At 37.8% G+C, this 24,597-nt stretch overlaps 1 protein-coding gene across 1 annotated transcript in view; it reads right to left on the bottom strand.

Moving 5' to 3' along the window:
- The window catches only part of LOC116737429 (neural-cadherin-like), a 142,592-nt gene that overhangs the window by 58,445 nt on the left and 59,550 nt on the right, over positions 1 to 24,597 (bottom strand). Inside the window, 8 exon segments of the mRNA XM_032590565.1 lie at positions 2,687 to 2,859; positions 4,400 to 4,570; positions 5,180 to 5,348; positions 8,187 to 8,359; positions 9,973 to 10,115; positions 21,012 to 21,067; positions 21,069 to 21,262; positions 24,145 to 24,256. Coding sequence (XP_032446456.1) covers positions 2,687 to 2,859; positions 4,400 to 4,570; positions 5,180 to 5,348; positions 8,187 to 8,359; positions 9,973 to 10,115; positions 21,012 to 21,067; positions 21,069 to 21,262; positions 24,145 to 24,256 — 1,191 coding nt within the window.

Raw genomic sequence — 24,597 nt, 5'->3', positions numbered from 1 at the left:
TTACTGTAGTTTAAAAATGGTCTGGTACTGATTACTGTGTAATGAGAAACTGACAAGTAAATCAAAATAGAGCGTCATCTCAGACCAGTTATACATTTTACATGAAAACACAAGTGCTTTAATGGTTTCCGCTGCAGCATGATTGAAAGATGATTCAAACAGCTTCTGAAAGTATCCTAAAATATGCAGCATCATCGCTTGACGAGGTTTTGGAGGCTTACTACTTTTAATTTTGCATGAAGTTAGCAGTGAAGTCATAAGGCAGATGTAGCTGTGAATTTTCGATACTGGCACGCTTAAAAGCATGTTTAATAATAAACAACCCTACAGTGCAAAGGTATGTGTCTGCCAAAAGAACAGCACTTATATATATATATATATATATATATATATATATATATATAAATGAGAAACAAAAAACACAGAGGGGGCTGTGGGGTTAGAAAGAGTTAACAACACATAAAAAATGTAAACAAAATGTGTTGCAGAGCTGAGTTAGATGATAAACAGTGGGATAAAATCCACTGGTTATTACTTAAACATATTTCTTTTACAAAAATATGGCTCAATGAGTCAACTGTATATTCTCCCTGGATGGATGGATGGATGGATGGATGGAAAATAAAAAGTACTGCAAAAATGCAAAACACTGAGACAGCTTTACAAACTAATTGAATCTTTTTTGCTGTCTTGATGTTGCTGTAATTACATGCAGTCTGTATTTTTGTGGATGTCACGAATAGAGATAATGTCAGTAAACACGATGAGATTCACATAATTAGACACAACAGCAACACGTATTATAATGTGCCATTAAACACATTATAATATGTGTTTAAATAATGCACATAAAATAATCAGGACCTGTTGTATCAGGACAACAGGATGCTTCCTGGATACAATTAAAGACAAAGTTCAGATTGGTACTATAGGAAAAATGTCAGTCGTGCAGGCCAGAACTGGAACATCCAGACAGAACCACAGTGACAAAGAAGTTGCTGCACTGACAAAGGGTCACATAGGCAGATGGCAAACAGAGTTGCTCCTTAAAAAAATATGTTGTTCCAACAGCGATAAAAAGTTTAATAATTCATACTGAAAGGTCTTGAACTTGTTTCTTTTTTGGCTAGAATAAGAATACTAGTTAGGAAAGAACAGGATTAATTTAAATATTTTGGATACACAGCTTGGCGTAGATTTTTTTTGTCTATGTTGAGTAAATCAGATCTGTGCTAAGTCTGATAATAAATGTCTAAAATTAATTCTAGATTGTTTTTAAACACTTTCACTTTAAATCAAATATATACTTACATTACTATATAACCATTTAGACTTTGCTTAGATGCATTTTCAACAACGAAAATGTTTACAGAGACGTTATTTTCCATAGCAGAGAGATTTTACCAAACATTAGAGGCAGCACCAAAGAAGAAAGCACACATTTAAAAGTTAACTAGTTTCTGCTAAGATGGCATATCTGACACAGGACATACATTCATATCTGGCTTGGGAACATTTTTAAAAAAATCACCAGAGAAGTAACAGCTTAACCTGGTGTTGATTTCACCAGATACAAAGAAGGTACAGTGGGTTACAGCAAACTTGCTCTATTTTGTCCTTTTGAATTGTCTTCACCCTCACTCGGTGGTGGCCCTTTCTTAATTTTAATTGTTGGCAGTATCTTGAAAATCTCAGATTAAATACATGAGTCTAAACTTTTTAGGTTGTACACACAAAGACACAGGTAAGAGTGGCAACTGCACAAATCCAGCTAGCATAAGACGCTAAAGAAGTTAAAATATTAACTCCATATTCATTTTATCTTTGAAAATATTAGTAAATCCCTTTTACAGTGCCTCTCTCTGATAGAGACATATTGTGACGTTCCCTCTGCGTTTAATTTAAATAATTAATGGCTGCTTACCGCAGGAACCCTAAAAATAATATGAATGCTATTAATTCCAGCTCCTACAGAGATATCAGAATCAGCCAAAATCGGTATAGGCAGGTTAATTCTTTGGGGAAACTGAAAATCCTAAGCAAGGCACAAATCCCTTCTTTTTGCATATTTTGCCAGTATGGTAAGTGACTATCTTGTAGTGTTCTGTTATAGTTTGCATTAAGGCTGCATGCATAATCATCCCGTCTTTAAGATGTCTTTAAAGCATTTGTGACATTTTAGGTTGCAGAATGCAGCATGCTTCCCTTCTAAAATGTGAGATTATAAATGGTGACAAAATTGTCTTAAATTCAATACAAAAAAGTCGCAGTAATTAAGGATGCAGCTGCTCTGTGTGATAAATGGCTTTCTAAAATGTTTTCCACCCATTAACAGTCATCAGCAAGACGATAAGTACTTTCTTTTATAACTCAGTCTACCGTGATACTCTTCAAATATACCTACAGAAATCTGACATAGTTAAATATGCTTTAAATCATTCGTTTAGCTTGAATTGTTTTCTCTCTGTTTTTCCCTCTGTGGCATTTCCCACAATGCAGCACCCCTGGGAGAAGACATACAGCAGAATGGTAGTCACAGACGAAGGCACTTTGATGGGACTTGTTCATTAACTTTGTTGACACAAACCCACGGGCTACCATCTAATGCATCAAAATTGATGCAATAGATGGTGGGGGTGCAGTGTGTGTGTGTGTTGGCTAACATCTCTACTACATTCTGACTAACCTGAGATATGGGCTGGTTGACGTAGACCCATCCATTCACAGGGTTGACCCGCAGGTACTCAGGCTGCTCCACTGACATGGAGTAAGTGATGGCTGCGTTAGTGCCAAAGTCATCGTCATGAGCTGCCACACGGAGGAAACTTGTACCAACCAGTGTGTCTTCTCTTAGAAAATCTACAGAAGACAAATATTTTCTGCATGAATCTTGTTCACTGTCAGATTTATGTAAACATCTTTTCATATTCCCCAGTGTAAGATAAAAAACAATAAAGATCAAAACTCATCTAGTTCCAATGAGAGGTTTGCACAAACTTACCAATAGCATGAATGTAATCTCTGGCTTTTACTTAATTATTTGAACAGTTGTTTTTCCAGGGTGGAATGAGCCTACATAAGACAGCTTCAATTAATTTTGTAAGAATTGGATGAATAATTTGGATTCTGGGCTTTTACATACACCCTTAGCAATGTCTCTTAGCAAATTGTGTCTAAACCATCCACTTTTTGTAGCCATCAGCTAGCTTCTGACATGTGTTTGGTTGGCTATTTGCCACTCTTGCTGGCAGAATTAGCACAACTCATTTAAATTTTTGGTTTCTGCTTTACAAATTCCAAATATAGGCCTCTTCAGATTCACTGCAAGAGTGACAACTACTAGAAATTCTTCCTACCCCACAGCATCACCGACCATGACAACACCTTAAAGATACCTGGATATGAAAACATTTAACTTACCTTTGGAATAAATAATGTATTTTAGAGTAGAACTGAAAAAATAATCTGATGCTGAAACACATAATTATGTCCAAACATTAACATTTTGACTCCAACTTTCACCCTCAGATAAAATATATGGTTAGGTAATTCAGAAGGAACCAAATGGAAACTGCAAGAGCATCAGGGTTACTGTCTTCAATGAAGCAAGTCTCACAGTGCCTTGGACTGAAAAAGTGACAACAAAAAAGAAGCACTAGCTCCAAATAGCTCAAGTGAAATTTGCAGCTGCCCACATGGACAGCCAAATGTACTCCAGAGAGAAGTTCAGGTGAGCCAAAGATTCACCTAAATCTTAATATTAAATTGCTTTACTTTATTATCTTTCCTGCCCAAAATTAAGAGATTCAAATTAATCATTAAAATTAAAAAAATTATAATAATTCTGATTCTGAAAAGCCTCAAATCACATCCATGGCAGTGATGATTGTATGTAAACTTCAACTGAGGTAATGTGGTCAGGGAAAGACACAGCTTTTGTATTGGCCAAGACAGTTGTTATAAACTATACCGTCTTGAACTATCTACCGTCTTGAACTATCTACATTTCTATTAAACACATTAGCAGGAAGCTGGACTAATGGCCTTTTTGAAACATTTTAACCAAGCTAAAATGGATGTGCTCCACTATTAATTACCTACAATCAATTAGAGAACTAGGAGCTGAAATCTTTTGTTTGTGCATGAAAAGACATGCCATAGCAACACATAGTGAGCTAAAAATAATTTGTACATTAAAGTCATCAAACCTTTTCTTCAAATATTCACCAAGTAATGCTCCTCATTTGCCCTTTTTAAATTCAAATTGTTCGATTAAATAGGATAAAGGGCATGCACTGAGACTTCTGCCCTGCCTATTCACGCCTGTATTGTTCAGTGTTCTGTCTGTGCTTCAGTGTTGCTATTTTTGGCTCATGAATAATATATGTTTAACACTTACACTCATAGCGCAAATTCTCAAACTTGGGGCTGTTATCATTCTGGTCCAGTATCTGGATGGCAAGCTGACAGATGCCAATGAGCGGCTCCTCGGCCCAATCAGTGGCCGTTACTGTAATTGAATACTCTCTCTGCCGCTCCCTGTCGAAGCGCCGGGCTGTCACAATCACTCCTGTAAAGTCAGAAGCATAATCAAGGCCCTTCATCAACCCTCTGGCAAATATACACACATGATTGCTTATAAATTCACTCATCCATTCAGTGGTTTTCCAATTCTCTCACTTGAGTCCGTCCATCCATCAATCCATAAATCGAGACAAGTAAACAATTATGAATTTATTCTGAGCAATTCGAGCCTCCCTTTGAAGAGCTGCATGTCTTCATGATTAAGATGAAGAAGAGATAACCAAAGCTTGAAAGAAAATGACTGATGGAATAACATAATGACTCCACATATTAACATTTCAAGCAGTCTTGTTCAACCAGTTTCTTACACTGAAGAGAAACTATAAACCTCATCAGACCTCAGCTCAGCTACAGGTTTTGTCACTAATATTCTTACAAACTGGACATCTCATTTTAAAACTGTAAATAATTTAACATCTTATCTAAGGACTGCCTGCTCTATGCATAACTCTTCTCTCATATTATATTTTGTTTTACAATGATCATTACGGACGTCAGGTACCATTTAACTGCAGATCTGTCTATCTACAGGATACTCTGTGTTTCATGTATAATTGAGACCAATTTTGCCCTGCAACAATCCACAACTCCCTACCTGTGTCTGGGTGGATTCTGAAGGCAGGCATGGCGCTGTCTCTGTGCATTAAGCCATATTTCACTTTTCCATTTGCTCCCTCATCTGCATCCACTGCATGCACTTGCAACACAAAAGTCCCTGCTGGCTGGTTCTCCAGCACTGAAGCTTGCTCACGGTACTGCTGGCACTGAGATAAAGAGCGGGGAGGGAGAGGGGAAGAGACAAAGCAGACACAAATAATACAAGGAAGAATTGGTACATATACTGTCAGAAAGTCTTGCATTAATGAGAATACAAGGATCAAAAAAAGTCATTTCAAATAGTTTACAGGTCAGGAGGACAGGTACAGTAGCTCAGATTAATTACAGAACCAGAAGCACATAACTGTGTAAAAGAAATCATTTGAACTGATTTATTTTGAGGAGCTTTGGTCTTTGGCTACAATTTCAATCTATTCCCCCTAATGAACATATTCCCTAAATTAAGAATGTCCCTCTGGAGTCTTCTTGTGTTGCATCCATATATATGTAAGCTACTTTTTTGATAGAGTGACCATGAAAGACAAAAACAAATTGAGAACAAGAGTTCAAGAGGGACAGAGAGATGAGCTGGATCAAAGAACGTGAGCAGGGGCAGAACTGTAGCTGCTCACATTAACACCTAAAGCCTAACTTGATATTTACAAAAGTTGCATAGTTCTCATATGGCCAAAAACACCTCAGGAGTGCAGGCTCCACGTGAATGCGTCATCTACGAAGTTCGAGTCATTCCTAATTAGGGAGGAAGTTCATTAAACAGGTGTAGTGTATTGTGATGATATTGCACTTTTATTCATAAATTAATTGAAATCCCGACAGACTGCCTAAAGATAGAGTGGGTTGTGCAGGCTAATCGAAACCCATGGGAAAACAGAGAGAGAGAAGCCTGGGAAATGAGAATTCCAAGAAAATGAGAGCTAGAGAGGGGAAGGAGAGGAGCAACTGAAGTTCACAGAAACAATAAGACATACGAGAAAATGGATGACACTAACAAGGTCTAAGTCAGTTGCCAAAATAAAAAAAAATATGACATTTTATACTTCTGCGGTTTCCAGATAAGTCTCCAAAGATTCCAGCAACATAAAAGCAGATTATGAAGACATAAACAGCCTGAAGAGGTGGTAGATGGTGGAGTCGCAAAAGTCAGGCATTTTTTTTTTCCTATTGATACTCTCCACCACAATCCGGAAGATTCCAAGGCATTCCTAGATCAGAAGACAGATACTGTCCTTCCATTTAGCTGTGAATCTCCTCCTAGAGGGACGTGGCTGGTAAACCTCCAAACGAGGCGTCAAAACGAACAATCTGATCACATGACCAAACCACCTCAACTGCAGTTCGTCTTTGAAATCTCACCCTAAGACTGAGACCAGGCACCATACATAACAAACTCAGTTAGTTGCTTTGACTGGTCTGTGATTTGTTCAGCCATGTAGCATATCTTGTTAGCAGAGGTGAAGGTTGGAACATAAATGTACCAGTAAAGTGAACTTTTTTTCTGTCTTAGGTCCTCTATACTACAACATACCTGAGCAACGCAGCCTTTAAATTAGATGACGCCCCAATTTATCTATCTCTATACCATTCCATCCTGCCAAGGATAAACAATTCTAAAACTTGTCCACTCGAGGAACAGATTGGTTCACAAGCTGGAGGAAAGCAGTCCACCTTTTTCTGTCTGAGCACCATGACCTTAGAGGTAAAGGAGGTGGCTCCCATCCAGACCATTTACATTCAGATTCTTATCCCCACCACTGCCCACTGAAATTCATGGCCCTAAAATGCCAACAGAAGCACACTGCAAAATCTGCAACAATGTGACCATGAGGTTCCTGGAGCAGACACTCTCCACTTTTATTCGGTTACTTAGTTATTTTGGTTTGATCAGGCATCCTGATCTGTCAAAATTGCTTTATGCAAACAAAGTGTACCAGAAATACATGCTCACACAGTAGAAATAAGGCGCAATTTGAAACATTTAGAAAACCTCATAAGGTTAAATTAAATTATATACTAGGTGGGGGAATTTCTTAAATGATTTAAATGGTAAATGTAATGAATGTATGCAGCGGTTTTCTAGTCATACAAACCCCTCAAAGTGCTTTACACTCTTGCCACATTTGGCCAGTCACACTCACATTATGATGTGTAGAAGTGCTTTGCCTAGGGATGCCTCAAAACACGATGGGTGGAATTGAACTTTTGGATAACAAGACAACTAGACTTTACTTTGAGCCACAATCTTCACCATAATGTATTATATTACCCAATTGAAAGGGACACAGACTAATGTTTGTGGTGTGGGGTATAGAAAATGGGTACCAAATGGTTTGCTTCCTGATATGAAATACAACTAGATTAGGACAAAACCGTAACACATGGGTGCAAAACACGGTTAGAAATGAATAAATGGGTGAATCAATCTGGTGCCATAAGGAGAAGAAATTTGCACAAAATACAACCTTGGCAAATTGTACATGTGTCCCATTAAATATTATCTATTTGATATGGTGGAAAAGAAAGTGGTCTCTTATTTCTCATCTATAAATCAGCTGTTTCCAAAGAATTACTGAGACAAGGCCAAAAAAGGCAAAAACATTTGGAAGCTTTGCTTTCATTGATATCAATCATTTCTCTTAGTATTATTTTTGGCAACCTATTTTGTTGGAAAGTACCAATGAAACTATGTTATCCTTCTTTTTTTAATAAATTTGATCTTGCTTCCAAATGTTTGGCTTGTAGTGTACATAATAAAGCCTCACAATAGCAATAATGTTGGATCAAACGTTTATGTTTACAAAAGGAACACAACATTAAATCCTCGCTATTGTGCTGGTAGATTAAAGAGGACATCACTTTGATTCAGTGCTGCCACATGGTTGAGCATAGAGTAATATTTCAGTGTAATTTCTGAAATAAATTGCCAGCAACATTGGAGCAACTAAGACATTGCCAAACACAGGTATTGTTTTTGCAAAGATTCTCACCTGCTCAAATATTGGCTTGTTGTTGTTAACATCATCAACTCCAACAACGACCCGGGCGGTAGAGGTGAGAGAGTGTGGCCCGCCTGATGCATTGTCATCTGTGGCTGTTACGTTCAGGACGTACTCCAAGCCTTGAAGCTTTGGCAGGGGAGTGGAGCGCAGACGGATCAATCCTGCAGAGACCTCAGACCCATTAATATACACATCATAAAATAGGCTGCGTCCTAATAAAGCATGTGCATTCTTTCCATTAGTCATTAAGCAGGACAGTTATTGCCACACTGGCCTTGCTTAGTGAGAGAGCAGCTATCGTTAAAACGCAGCAGATAATTCCTTCTGCAGCTATTTTTCTACATAGTTTGAAGAGTGAAATAGAGAGGGGTGGAGGAAGCACCTCTACAGAAGTCCACAGAAAGGTAAAAATCTGATATGCAGCATACATCCAAAAACTAATTTCACAGTTGTGGTTTTGGTACATTTCTGATACAATAATTGCTGTGATACAGATGCACTGGCAGCTCAAGAATTTGAGTGAAAACAGGAAGAAGTGAAGAGGGTCTGGTTCCAAGTCAACCTAGCTCAGCAGAAGCCTATTAGCCGTTCCTCTCAGCTCCTTTGTCTGCTTTCATGTAACAGTCAAGATAAAAGGTCGGATAAAAGGGTGGTGCATCTGAGTCAACATCTTTCTTGTCAAAAGTAATGTAAAAACATCAGAGGTTGCAGGACGAGCAAGCTGCCTGTGATGTGGAGGAGAGTCATTGAAGTGAGAGCATGGGGAGTTTTTTTTTTTTTTCCATTCTCTTGTTGGATTTTTATTCATCTCTTTTTAAGGCACTTGATTAAAGACAATACAGCTTGCTGATACACACAGTTGCAAGTGCCTCACTGTTCTTCCTCCCACTTAACTTATAATTCCAGCTGCATGCAGACCAGAGTAGGGAATAATGTATTAATGGAAACACCTGACATTGACATTACTACGGCAGTACATTAAAATAGGTCAACTATAAGATGTACACAGTAATTTTCCCGCCTTAAATGTCAACCTTGTTTGTCATTGCAGGACTAGCTTCTCCAGCTATTAAATTTAGCTTTTCTGAGAGTTTTCATGAGTTTGGCATTTAAAACAGAGCGAAAGGTAAGGAAGTTGGAAGTAAAGATGCATTTGATAATTATAGAAATTGATACATTATAATATTAAGATATGTAAATATGATACTTATTTTCATTATGAGAACATAGAGAGAGGACGGAAGGGAATATAAAGAGATGACACAAAGGAAAGAGAAGTTGGCAGAGCACAGCCTGGAGATTGTGAGCTATGATAGAGCAGTTGTTGTGAAATTGAATTGAAAGGGTTGGGTGACAAATGTCACAGAGATTTCCACTGGTTTCGGATCAAAGGGTAAATAAAAAAGATAAACTGTGCAGTCACCAATGCTAGAAAGCAGAGAAACAGATGGAACATTTTTTTCTCTACACCAGCCAAAAGGAAAAAAAGAGAAAATACAACAGAAGTGTGGAAATTGCCAAAACAGTGTTATAGAATGTATTCATAATCCTAACAACAAAGGGGGTGTCACTTAAAAAGCACTTGAGAAGAATTTATAGTTTATAAATTAGAAGTTTCACTTTCATTCTGCTTTGACTTTGAAACCAAAGGGCATTTAACACACCTCTGCAGCAGCAGCATGTTAGAAAAAAATGCATTTGATTTGACAGAAAACCTGTCAATTAATTTGAGAGGTGAAAATATAATGTCAGGCTGGAAATTAAGAAATATCACCTTTCTGGCTGTCAATGACAAAGTTGCCCTCTTCGTTGCCTGCGGTTATGGAGTAGGTTATACTGTCACCATCTGGGTCTTTGGCCAAGACTGTGGCAACAAGAGTGTTGGGACCGGCGTCCTCGGAAACAAATGTTCGATATCTGCAAGGATTCAAAAAGAACTGGGTTATAGTGAGAACCAAAACAAATGAACCATTTAGTAGAATTGATATAATAAAGTCCTACACCATTCTGGCATAGTATTACAATTCAGCTTGACTGGTCTGCAGAAATCCAGTGCCATACGCAGCAATCTCCGTTGCACTGGTAGCTTTCTCTCAGAGCAAAGAGTGATCATTTGAACTTTAGTAGCTAGTCTGTTGGATTGGACCAGGGATAAGTGAGCCTTAGCTGCCTGTTATGGTGCTGTTGAAGTGACCACTGTTCCTTCTTAGATCTCATCTGAGAAATACTGCTCACTGCACTAGCAGCCACATTCATGAGAGCTACAGTTTTTACAAATTCCTGACCCATTCATACCGCCATCACAATTTGATCCCTGTCTAACTCTCTCAAATCCCTCGCTTGCCCATTTTTCCTAGTCCTAACGCATTAACTTTGAGTACACCATGTTCACGTGCTTTTTTCATGTCCACTACCAAATGTCATAAAGAGATGCTGCAAACAAAGTAGATTATTGAACTGCGGCTTAAAATGTCCTGGTGCCAACACAGAAGTCCAATAACAAACACCACTCATGGTCAGATCAGGTGGGGACAGGAGAGCAAGCTAGAAATGAATCTTAATGTCTAATTGTATACATACTGTATATACTGTTGAAAATCACGGCAAAATTCTTGGTTCTTCTGACCTCATTCTCTAAGAGTGTTTCAACTGCACATTTCAATGAGAAAAAACGTTTACCCAAAACGTTTTATTTAACACATACTGACCATTCGGCTTGTTGGTAACCTTTCTGACCAAACATCTGTGATAGCACCATCCAGAAACTCCAAATTGCTTTTGTCTTACAAAGACTAAAGCAAAATCTCAAACGCTTACATTCTAGCAGATGTGCTTATTTCATTCCTTTTCTGTACTTCTGACACAATCATGTCTCATAGGTGTATAGTCAATTCTCAGCTTGACTTGATTTGCACTCACACATCCACAGTAAGAGGTTTTATATACTGCAGACAGGTGCCTTTTCAATTCGAGTGCAATTGATTCAATAGGCCAGAACTAGACAGCAGGCAAGTTTAAAAAGCATCTTAAGGACCTCTGATTGAAGTGGGATGTACTAGAGCTCAGCTTTGAGTGTTCTTATCTAAAAGTAATAGAGTCGATTTTTTAATGTAGTAACAAAACAGTTCAATAGCATTTTTTTTAATCTAGTGCCATGAAAACGTATTTACCATTTTGCAGATTTTAGTCAAAGAAATTTTTATATTAGAATAAGATCACCTGAAGAAAGATTAAAAAAAAAAATCTGTTGTCATGATGAAGAACCTTATCCCAACCAACCTATAGGAAACACAATAGCTTACTTATGTTACCCTTGGTGAAAAAGCTGCCATCAAGCATCTGTAATAACTGGCTGAGTCTTTGGCATTGCTGTGAAATAACTTTAGCATATTTGTGACAACTGAAAAGCTTTCAGGAATGAAAAATTGATGGAGGGACCTCCTCCTTCAGGATTTTCAGGTAGAGTGAAATTCATGTTTGCATGAATTGTTGCAGGTTGTCCAAGTTCTGAGGAAACAAAGCAATCACAGACCATCACAGTTGATGTTCGACTGTTATAATTCTGTTTTTCTGAAAAGTACTATTGGATTTTAGCCTATTGTAAAAGAACCCAGATCTCACAAAAACAGCTTTTGTTCAAATTTTGGGAAAGTCTTGAGGTTGGTCTTTGTTTCCATTTTGGTTAGCCGTGGTTTTCACTTTGGAACTCTCTCACTTTGCTTCTTACAGTTGAATCCCAGACATCGACTATAACTGAGATTCGCATAACATAAAATAAAATTATAATTTAAAAATCTTTTTTTCTGGCTGATTTTTGTCTAGCTTAATAATGTCAAAATTGAAAAAATTCATAAAGGTGCAAAAACTGGAACTGTAAAGACATAATGAGAGAAAATTAACCAACATAAAACAAAATGTGGCCTGTAAATCCACATGCAATTCATGAGCAGACGACATAACACAGAAAGACAGACGACATGAATTAATACACTATCCAAAGCATCAGCAGGCTGATTAGACGTATGGTTGTGGCTTTTACTTGTCACAATGATTTAACCTGTCCTCTTAGCTGGCCACAGCTGAGACAAATGATAATGTCTGCTGGGATGTTGAAGTCATTGAACAAATGCTGCTTCTTCAAGCCCGGCCCACTGTGGGCCATTTGATCCAGTGCCTTTTAAAATGTCAGCAGTGATTTGCCATCTCTGTTGTGCTGGGCAGCAAAGATGGCCGGTGAGACACAGGAGACTGATATACCGCTGTGGCACAAAGAACTGTGGGGTGGAGATGAACCCTGTGACTGGGAGGGAGCTGAGCTGTAGTGAAACAGGAAAAAAGAGGTGAGGTAAGGAGCAGGTGACAGAGGCGAAGGCTGAGACTGAAATGACAGTAAAAGTTATATGTGGGGGTGAGAAGGGAAAAAAAAAGAGGATAAAAGAGTATGGCTGATAAAGAAAAGCGGAATATAAGAGGGGGCGGCGTTCTCGCTGAGTTTCAGCTGACTCGTCAGCAGTACTCATCCACTGTGAGATTTGGTGCCATTTCTGCTGCTAAAGCGTGTAAGTATATGTGCATGGGGTGGGGTGTTGGCGTCTGTGGTGAGGGGAGGCGGTGGGGAGTGATTGATGGTTTACAGGAGAATGCTGATAGGCGATTCATCTCCGCCAGCCACAGCAATCTCCGTGGCAGCATGAGTGACCTGTAATCCGTCACCCGGCTCAAAGGCCACCTCTTCTCAGCTTCTCCCGGATAAGACACATTCACTCCCTCCACGTTACTTCCTAAAGCGTCTCAGTCAACTGTGAAGTTGCGCTCGGCTCAGAAAGAGCACGCCTTCCTGTCTGTCTGCTGGCCGAGACATCTGCCTGTTTGTATTTCTTTGGCCCGCGTGTCTGTCCTTCCATTACATCAATCTGTTTTAGCCTTTCTACCACTTATTCAAATGCAAACTGACAGCACATGCCAAGAAACATAAGTCTGTCTGCTGATATTCCCTTTACAAATGTCACAATTAGTTTGAGTTGAAGAATAATTTCATGAATAAAATACTGTTCATCTCTCCAGCCCTTACATGTGCCGTTTTTGGACACAATTTTCATGTCTTTCCTCGTAGCATATATCTACATCTCACTAAGACATGCAATGACAAAAGCACCCAACACACAGTATCTGGAATAATGCCTGCATTTCTATCAGTCTGCAGCTTGTCTGGCAGGAGCATTTGTCTGAATGCCGGCAGGCTGCTCTCTATATCTGCATATCTGACAGGCTGTCTTCTGTCTGTTTTCCGCTTTTGGTATTCTCCACAGGCTCGCCTGCATCCATGTTTCCGCGTGATTTTCCTCCGAGCTCTATGTTCGCCTGCCCAACTCTCCACCTCTCTGCCCACCTGTTTGTTTAGCTGCGTGTCCGCCCACCCACCGAGACGGACGCCCCAACAAGACAACAAGAGCATGCAATGGAGGTCTGCAACAGTAGTCTAAAGAGGTCACTGAAAAAAGAAATTGACTGGCAGGTCAAGAAGCTCACTCATCCAGAGAAAACAAATGCAGCGGAGTCACAGTGACAGTTGCAGCCCACCCACTCTTTCAGCTGTGCCAAAAAGGCCAGTGGTGACAGTGTGAATTGCATCCATATGTCAGATTACTGCATACCTTTAGAGAAGGTGCAAAAAAATAAAATAAAAAATAACCCATAGGGGTATGTGCGATTGCTTCAATTCGCCACAATATTTGTCTGGGATTGTGAGAGAAATGAACAGAGTGTTTTGATGCCAGATGACAGTGATTAAAACAGCTAACAAACATATTGAGTTTGTCTTAGCGGTCATGGTTTTTACTTGACGCAAGTGAGCCACAGTTTACGACAAGACTGCCAGCATCTAACATCACTGCAATGAATCGCCTGAAGGGAGGCAGGTCTGAGATATGTGATGTAACGTCCCATCCATCTGTGATGCAACTAGTCTGCTAGCTTTGACATAATGAGATGTGATCAGCTGGTGGATCAGGGTAAGACCTGGAGAATTATTTAACCTTTTCATTTTGGTGAGTAGCATTGATCTTTGGAGCTGAAATCAGTCCATGATTGAGACTCAAGCAATAGAAATGCTCAACCACAATAAGATTTACAAGCAAATGGAAACATAAACAGAATATTTTATGGAAACAGTAAAAATAAATTAACGATGTCTCTGACTTTGCTAGATGCTTTCTGTCCGACGTATACACAAGCTGCACAGGCACATCTCAATAAATTAGAATATTACCAATAAACTAATTCGTTTTGTAATTTAATTTATTTAAATCATATGGATTCAATACACACAGAATATTTCAAGCATTTATTTCTGTTCAAGCAAATGAAGTCCTACAAATAGGCTTCGTAGAAAATGTACACAAAAGTACACAGGATCAAAATAAAACAAACAAAACATACCACCAGGTGGACAACTGCTGACCTGACATTTGTCCAGTAGACACAAGAAACGTAAACCTTAAAAGGTCATTGCTTAAGAAGCTGGCTGTTCACATAGTACTGTATCCAAGCACAGCAGAAAGTGAAAAATGAGTGAAAAAAACAAGTGGTAGGAAAAAAGGACACAAGTAATGGGGCCACAGACCACTGCCTCTATACTATGCCACATAGATGCAGTAATTCATGTAAAAGTCACTGAGCTCATATGCTGTGCAATATATGCTTTCATTGTTACTTTTTAATGCATTAATGCATTTCTTATTTTCTTAGAAAAACATTTTCATAAGCTGTGAGCAATAATTATATTGATTTGCAGAAATAAGTGCTTGAAATACATCACTTTGTGTGCAATGACTTTGAACTGAATTAAAAAATGCATAAACTTGTTGATGAAATTCTGATTTACTGAGCTCCACCTGTATTATAAAACAGTGTTTCATAATCATTGTAAGAAAAACCTTGTTTTGTGAGAGGTTATTTGGAAGAGGTATTGCTGTGTGAAATGTTTTCACACAAAAACTATACACATAGTATATATACAGTAAGTACTGTATATACTACAAGTTAAAATGCATCTACAGCTCTTTAATGAGTAGAACCAAGGCAAAAGCAGAGTAGTTTTTCTATACGTCTCTAATGAAAACAACTTTCTTTTGTGCCAATTACAAAAAGAATTAACAGAAAAGTTTTTTTGTTTTTTTTTACAAAAGTTCATTACTACTAATTTATCCCACCAGATATTGGTTGTGTATTGGAAGCCTCCGAAAACAGGAAAAAAAATTACATTCAGCTGCCCCATTAAGTCCAAAACAAAATGAGAGCAGGGTTGTACCAGACAACCTAAAGGTTATTCTGTTTTTATCTCTGCCTGTGTTCATATTTTACACCATAACAATAAATGTCACACTGCTGTAAGCAGGCAGGCCTTGTTAAGCTCATGGTAACAAAATATTTTCATTATGAGCTATGGATTTCCAGAAAATAAAAACAGTTCAAGACAAATATCTAGCGATTTTCTTTCAGAGTTAGGTAGAATGTTGCTCTGAAATTGACGTTTGAGAATCAGCATGTTCCTTTGTCTCTGTTTTGTCAACAAACACGTTAATAGATTCAGACTAAACTTTTTTGGCACTTACTAGAGGACAAGGAACTGGCAGTTTCAGCGGTCCCATTGCAATTTCTTTAGAAATTGTCTAATCAAGTTCTAAGCACCTCTTGCATTTGTAAGCAGTGACTCTGCAACATGCAGTAAAAGGCACAATCAATGCAAGTAAAAGAGGTTCAAGAAAGCAATGAGAAAAACATCTTGGTTGGCTAAATCAAGACTCCTAGAAAAAAATTATACCCTAGTGTTGTTGCGCAACACCCCCCCCCCCCCTTCTGTCTCTACTGTCTCACTCTCTACTTCCTCTTCTGAGAGGGGAGATGTGCTACCAGCTCTCCTTCTAACGGGTTAATTGAGTTTCCTAAATCTGCCGGGATTTACCCTGTCCAGAACTGAAGTAAACTCTGTTTAAGCTGGTTTCGAGAAACGATTCGCCTGGTTTTCTGACGGCCTACATCCAGGTGTCCCACCCTTCTTCCCCCTGTGAATTAGCCAGACTGAGCAGCCTACAGCCAACTAGTTTCACAGAGCACACCTGTTAACGGTCGCTCGTTCTCTATTTTACAACTTGCATTTGTTATTGAACCAGGTAGGTTTTAGTGACTCGGGCGAGTCCCAAGGATGACGTTTTAAATTTGGGCTACCAGCAACCTAAAAACATTTTAAACTTTTTCCTCTCCAGAATCAAACATCACAGCTATTTTACAACCATCAAAGAACTTTAAGGTGACTCATTAACTGAATGTCCACAACATCTTTTAGATTTTCTTTATGCTAAATATTTTATTAGTAAGGCATTTTTGCAAGGGTCAGTACAGCTTAATTCAGTAGCAGAAATAATCAAATAAGTAAAATCAATCATCTAGTCTATCTTTCCCTACTGCTGATACTGAGAACTAAAAAAAAGGGAACCTTTGAGAGAGACGGACGGAGTTTGACGTTTCGAACCCCAGACCTGGCCTGATGATGAAGAAGATGTTGCAGCAGGAGGAAGATGTTGATCGATGAAGGCAGGGATCTCCGCAGGTCTGATGAGCTTCTTCTCCGCATGGATGGTGAGGTCACACAGGACTTGGTGCTGGCAGGAAAAAAGGCACCAGTTCTTCTTCTTTGTCTTTGCCTTTATCTTTGTCTTCATCTTTGTCTTTGGGGTCTGAACCCAGCCGATGAGAGAAGTGCGATTCGAAGCCACAGGTTGTGGGCCTGACGGGTTGGTCTCCATGAGCAGGACAGTCTTCAGCTCTGTGGCCCCGGCTCTTCTTCAGCTGCAGAGTTCTTTGTCCATCTCTTGGCTCGAAGCTGCCCGGAGGATCCAACAACAGGTTCCTCTTTTGCACCCACCTTTTATAGGGTTTCTGACTGCTCAGACAGATGATCTCATATCCATCACTGTCTTACAGACATTTCCTGATGTCTGTGCTAATGTCAGGGTTGCTCAACCTCCTATGTCCATTGCCTGCACAACCTTTCACCTACTCTCTACCTCCAACATATCAGTGATGTTTAATTGCATTTACACCTTTTACACCATTTCAAGTTCAATGTCAAAATCACATTTATCACATTTATTTTCTTTAGCTTCTCTGATTTAGCATTCATTTATAATTTTATAACCATAACTTATATCACATTTATTTTCTTCAGCTTCTCTGATCTATCATTCATTTATGATTTTATAACCATAACTTATTAGTTACTCTTATTATGATCTTAATGTGAGTTATTACAGATGTTTTTCTGAAAAGAAACCAAGAATAATCCATGATTCTAATTATTTACTACTAAAGTTACAGTTACTTGTTTTTCTTGTAAGTGTTCCCACAAATGTACGTGTAAATATTATTACAAGTAAACCATTATTAATATAAGTATTTTACTTTGAATCTTATCAAATTACTCAAAATGTTTAGATTTCATTCTTTAAAACGTTCATGCTTTAAAATAAGGTATAGTCTCAGCTATTTTTATAAATCTGCAGGCTGGAAACTTACTTCCTCTTTTTCCAGGAAACCTGCTTTTCCTGCTTCATGACTCTCTGACTGACTATGATTTCTTATGATTAGATAGAAAAAAGTAGAATTAAAGCAAAGTTTGCATGAGACAAAAACAACACACACAACCAGATTTATTTTATTGACACTTAAGTCTACTGTTGGGCCTTGGTGTCACTTGAGTGATTCATTTTAAAGATAACTTTATTTATTATTACTGTTAAACTAAAATCTCCAGCATGGGGAAGTGGGATGAGCTCGGATTTTCTTGACACTAGTCAAATAAGTTCATAAAGGTATTATTTATTATGTTTATCAAAAAATATAAAATTGAAATAAAAATCGAGAATAGGTACATAAAGTCAAAGTCCAATTGAGCCAACTTCTTTTCCTTGCAATTTAATATGCACAATTTAATCAAATTATTCTCCAATTTCATATGGCAAGCTAGAGCCTAGTAGTAATAAACATCATCCTTCGCCCTTAATTACAACCCTGATGAAGACACATTTTCAGCATATTAAGTAAGAATGGAATGACACTTTAAGAGTGTTTTAATGTAATCCTCAGTGCCACAGTAGAACAAAGGGTAGAAATTCTGTCTGCTGAACTATTTCTATGAATATTTAGGTAAATGATTTGAATCATACAGGTAAAAGTCCAAATGATGGCCCATTTCTAGTTTTCTTTTAACAGATTTTTGTATTTAAAACATTCCAATAGTGCAAAAGTTTATTATGGCATGCCCCCTAACAGTTCCTCTTTCAAACAGAAACGGGCTCAGAGCTGCACAGTTCATCCACCATACATAACACTCATCATCAGATTCTGTTGCTCATATTTCTCATTTATCTAATATCAAACCCACTTTGAGTGTTTGTCGCTAAAAGTCTGAATCTTAGTTACATTATTCTAAAGAAAACATCTTAAGTTAAAACTCCCACACGCTTCATATGAAGCTGAACAGTCAAAGCGCAGTCACGTGATTGTGAACACTTTTCACACAACGGTGCAGAACACCCGGGGACGCCCGTTTCAATTCATTATACGTCACGCCCCTACCTGCAGGGGGTTCCCACTCCCTTCCTGCATCCTCTGTTTTGCTTTTACAAAACAGTCGTAGAAAGAGTGCCGCACTCTTCTGCAGACAGCATCCTCAGTGGACAACAACATTGCCTTGTAAAGAATGTTTTTATTGTAATGTTTGGTGTGGACCCCAGGAAAAACAGTCGCTACTACGGAAGAGACTAAAGGGGATCCTTAAATAAGCAATAAACAATTTCCACCCAGAAGTTTTTAGCCATTTGATAGTCTTATTATTATAGCAGTTACTTAGTGAAGAATTGTATAAATGTACATAATTCCTCACCGTGTCAGATAAACATTCCTCAAAATTATTCATGTCTCCTGCAGATACAAAATCCAGATAGTGACAGAGAACTATTTGAAGCTAAATATCAGCACTGCTTTCCGGGTGCATTTCTGCAAAATACATTGCGACAAATGTCTTACTAATCACAAATCACTTTGTACACATCCCTGTGTCTCAAGCAACCAGTTAATATGCCAGTTTTGTTTAATTAGATAATGGATACCTGGTGATCCCAAGTTGCCACTCTTTGCTGCAGTAATAAATCTGACTTTTAGATTTTTTTATACCTCACCCATCATCTTATTTTTCTCGCTGTGATTTGTGAAAATGTGAACTTGGATCTTGGGAAGCAGACAGTGGCTATAACATGTGCCATTAGTGTCTAATTTTATATCACAAAGAAACAAGTTCATCTACAGTTTCTTTTTTATTTATTTTTAATTAGCCTTTAGGGGTGCCATTAATTGTGGGACCACTGAGTTCGTGAAAATATAAACACTTAGTTTATATGGGAAAGATTATACTACAACAATAAAGGATGGATTTATTTTACATTTTTTATACATTTTTACCATGTGTAGCAACAAGCATGGATGTTTTGTACACATATGCTTTAGCTGAGAAACCGCAAAGGTCCTTAAGGTCCACAAAACGGATTATCAAAGAATACTACCACTGCAAGTGGCAAACACTTAGTTAGTAGGTATACATCACTTCCTGAGTCAAAGATTATCAAAAGGCATAACAGGAGCACAACGAGTTCATCAAAGGATACAAATTTGTCAGCCCCGAGAAAAGAAAAAGATCAGATTAGATTTTGCCAACAAAACATCTTAAAAAGCCAAAAAAGTTCTGAAGCAGCTGTCTTTGAAGACATCAAACTTAGGTCAACATGTACCAGATTAACAATTGGGAACAAAGTAGGCGGAAGGCTCGGAGCAGCTCATGAATAGAAGCTTAACATGTAAAACAAGCGGAGGCAGTGTGATGGCATGAGCATGCGTGGTTTCCAGTGGCACGGTGTCATTTTTGTTTATTGTTAGTGTGACAGGAAGGAGAAGAAAGGAGAATTCAACAGGAATTCTTAAATGCACAGCTATTCTCCTAAGATGCAGCTACGAAATCAATGATTTTAAGTCCCCATAAAGAAGATTATTTAAATGACAGAAATATAATTTATGAAATGTTCCTGCATTATCAGGGCAAATACTTAAAAAATAGGCAGAATAGACTTCTTGCCCAGTTGCCAGTAGCTAAAAGTAATAGGCCTCTGTGTCATGTCATGTTTATGCAGAAAGTTTTGGATTGATAATTAAAAGTTCCTAGAAACACACACACAAAAAATTATGAAATACGTTTAAAAACAATGATCCATTTATTTTTATTTTACCATTATTGTTACTGGTATCAGTAAGTTTTTCACAAGCAATTTTGCAGCTCAGTTATCTCTTAATATGGGATTATTTTGGCACTAATTGAATGTACTCATATTAAGTGTGAAGTTTTACAAGGTCTTTAAGGGTATAGGTACTGCAGTTAAATATGAAATTTATTTCATGCTTTTTACACATCTTTACCAGCTGTGCAAACATATTTTGATGGAACTGTGTATTCATATACAGTACAGACCAAAAATTTGGACACACCTTCTCATTGAATTTAATTAGAAAGTGTGTCCAAACATTTGGTCTGTATTGAGTACAGACCAAAAGTTTGGACACAACTGTGTGTCCAAACTTTTGATCTGTACTGTACTGTCCAGCTTATGTAAAAGAAGACAAATAAGATTACAACATTCAACTTTCCCATAAATATGCCCAAAAGAATAAGATGGTGTTCTTTAAATGCAAATAAATAAAGAAACTCACACAGGCTGAGAGAATTCAGGAGCCTCATCGTTGACATTAGCCATCCTCACACGGACCTGTGGCGGTGCCAGAATGAGGTTCATCCCCGCTGTCCACTGCCATCACCACAAACTCATACAAATGATTAGGCCGCTCATAATCAAGCCGCCTCGCAGGGAAAACAGTCCCATGGGGTGAAATGCTGAAATCCGGGCTCAGGGTGTAATAGGTGAGCTCTGCATTTAATCCTGAGTCACAGTCTGTGGCTAAAACTGTCAAAATGGAGCACATGACATCAGGATCATCAGTTAGCAGTTAATGAAAAAAAAATCATGTCATGGCATGGCATGTGCAGATGAATATTTTCACATCTTTGTAGATCATTATCCCTTTATGGCCTTGCATAACATGTAATAAATCATAAGTTCAGACAGCTACAATTATTAGAACACAAAATGCTCCTTGCTAGACTGATTACCATCATTTGCCAAAATTGGCTTAAAGACATGGAAAAGAAATAATTAAATGAACAGCACTTATGTGTGTATGCCTGGCTGGAAATGATTACATTCTAAGGTAATTACACAGAAAAACTATAGCTTTGCCTCTGATGTGTGATGAGATTTTTCCAGAGACCGCAGCCACAACCACTGTGAATTTCACTTAAACTCTCTGTTTAACACATACAACCCTGCCAGCTCCCAACACTTGGATACATCAATTTATTTTGATGTGTTTATTTGCTGCATGTCAAGCATCACATGCAGCCTGCATGTGTTAATGTCTCATTCTTTTTTCATCTTAGCACCTTGTAAAACAAATCACATCTGGTAATTTATGATACTCTTTTAATTTGGTTCGTATAATTTCACTGACTCATTAAATGTTAAAGAGACTGAAATTTTGCATTTCCTTTACACTTCTCCAATAAAAGCTCCTCTGTGAGTTTAATCTACTTTGTCGTCAACTTCAGTGGGCCTTTGCCCTGTGGGGACATACTGATAGTGAAAAGCTGATTTTCTTTGATATTTTATTGGTTAGCAGAGCAGTCCTCCAGATTAACAAATTTCCTCTATTTCTATGTCTGTTCACAATTCTGCCCACTCCTCCTAGCTGGGATTGAGTTTTTTTAAAGATCAACCCTACAAGCTTCTTTTCTCTCCTTCAAATTGATTCTTTCACTTCCACTTTTTTCCACTACCTATTAATCATTTTCTCTTATAGCTGGATCTCCATTTCCAACTATTTCTACATGGCATCCATTTATACTCTATATTTTATTGTTTTCTGAATAAACATTTTGATTTATAGTCCATTTCCCCTAACAAATATTCTGTTTTTCCTTTTTTTTCTGTACTTAAATGTTTTAGATGATCAAACTTTATAGTCAAAAATAATCAGAGTGAATTCAAAATGAAGTTAGCCAATTAATATTTGATTTGCTGAGGTAATATAACAATCTAATAAATTATCCTCCTTGAGGCTTTGAACACAATGGCCTCAAGGATTACAAAAATCATACTTCATACTTTCAAGGTCATCAGCAATGTTGTCTCTATATCTTATTGATCTTCTTCAAGTTAATATATCCAGCAGTACTCCTATGTGCTCCTATTCCATATCATTCATTCAGCCACCAGTTCAGTTATCCAATTGTAATTACTATTGCATTTATAAAACAAAAACCCTGAGGAAAAAAAATTAATTGGAGAGAAAATGTTGAACAGTTACAAAATATAACTAATGATATAGTTCAAACAAGATGTTTAATTGCGCTGTACAGAGAGCTGTGAGTGTGACAAGTTTTAATTTCAATTTCTGCATTTCAATTTTGAAGTTTGCATATGGCCGAGATCACTGTGCCTTGCAACATTTGGGAGAGCCTGGATGATGTCATGACCATGCAAAGTTTTGATAGGTTAGTTCACAGTATTTGAGTTAATTGGAAGCATACTTGTGAATGCATTTCAAGGCAAAACCTCAAACACATTGCTTCACTGAGTAACTTGCCTGAGATCATTGAAAAATTTAAAAAATATTAGCCAAGACAGCAGAAAAAGAGTTGTTGACCTTCACAAGTCTGGCTCAATTTTCTGATGACTTATGGTGTCACGTTCATCTTTTCAAACATTTTTAGGCGATAAACATGCTTTGGTGCAAATAGTCAACAGCAAAACAAAAGTAGCAAACCTTGTGAAGATGCTGGCTAACAGGCCACTCAGAGAAGATGTCATTATTCTAGAGGAAATTTGAAAAGCAAGACTGCACTTTGCAGAAGACCTTACATTTTGGAGAAATGTCTGATGAAACTCTACAAATATTAATTGTGTTCATAATCCAAAAGGACTAAAAAGAGGAGTTTTTGCCTGATTTATTGTTAGACAGCAGGAAAAATGTTGCATTTTTCTATAATGCATGTAAATATCTGGTTTGATTTTTAAACAATGACATGAACTTTAATAGGCAAAACTTAATAATAATATGTTATATTTATTCATAGTATATTGTTAGTAGCTTTGTCTGTGTGTTTTCCTTATCTGTTTTTATTTTTTTTTTTTCTCCCTCAGGCTGCATCTGAATGATGTAAAGTACAGCATCTTCTTACACTTAACTCTCATGAGTGCAATCAAAAGTGTAATTTTCTTCGGGAAGTGGAGTGCTTGTGAAAAAGTGTCAAAATATGTCAAACATTAAAAAAAACAAACATCTGTATTTGGATAACAGAACATTTCCGTACCATTTTAAGCCTGAGAGTTTTCTTAATTAGTTTCAGTTTGTACAAGATATAAACAGTAATAGTGGATATCAGTCCAGAGTTGAGACACATAATTTAAATCAGATGTTATTCTTATAAAAAATTGAGAATGTATTACATCATCGGTTAGAGAGACCATAATAAATCCAAACAAATTCATATCATCTTGACAGACTTTCATGGACTTTAGCAGCTGATGTTCTGAGGCAAAAATGGAGCCTTTATGTATCAATACGCTAAAACAGAGAAGACTCACAGAAGCTGGAACTTTTGATTTAATTTAAAATCCATCCACAGTTTTCTTCTGTGAAATGGAGAAGGGGAACAATCTAAAAGTCTCCCTACTCCATTTATAAAGGAAACAGATGGATGGGAAATCTGAGGTCAAAAGAGTCTCACCCTGCAGTAGGGATGTTGCTGTGGTTACAGTCTCAGGGACTCCATCTACACTGTAGATGGACTGGAGGAACTCTGGGACACAATCGTTCTCATCCGTTATCAACACCTGAACCTGATTAGTGCCGGAGAGGCAGAAGAGAGGCAGAGAGGCAGAGAGAGAAAGGGAGGGAGAGGAAAAATCACTGTGAAAGAACACAAAATTAACCACTCTTTATTAGCTCTCAAATCCGGAAGACAACCATATCAAATGCTCTGTAGAAAGTTGACCCCAAAACTTAATCTTAATTGCATTTTCTAGTTCCACTAGTTGCCCGTTCAACTCATCCTTTATCTTCCACTTCATGATTTTTCCCGAGTCTAAAATAGAAATGTTTTCAGCATGTGAGTGCTGCAGTGTGTGTGTTTTCAGCAAAAAGCCCTTAACTGTCCTCCGTCCTACAAGCTCCCTGTCAC

The sequence above is a fragment of the Xiphophorus hellerii genome, chromosome 2, assembly GCF_003331165.1.
Source record: "Xiphophorus hellerii strain 12219 chromosome 2, Xiphophorus_hellerii-4.1, whole genome shotgun sequence".
NCBI lineage: Eukaryota > Metazoa > Chordata > Actinopteri > Cyprinodontiformes > Poeciliidae > Xiphophorus > Xiphophorus hellerii.
This window is presented reverse-complemented; position numbering and strand designations above follow the sequence as displayed.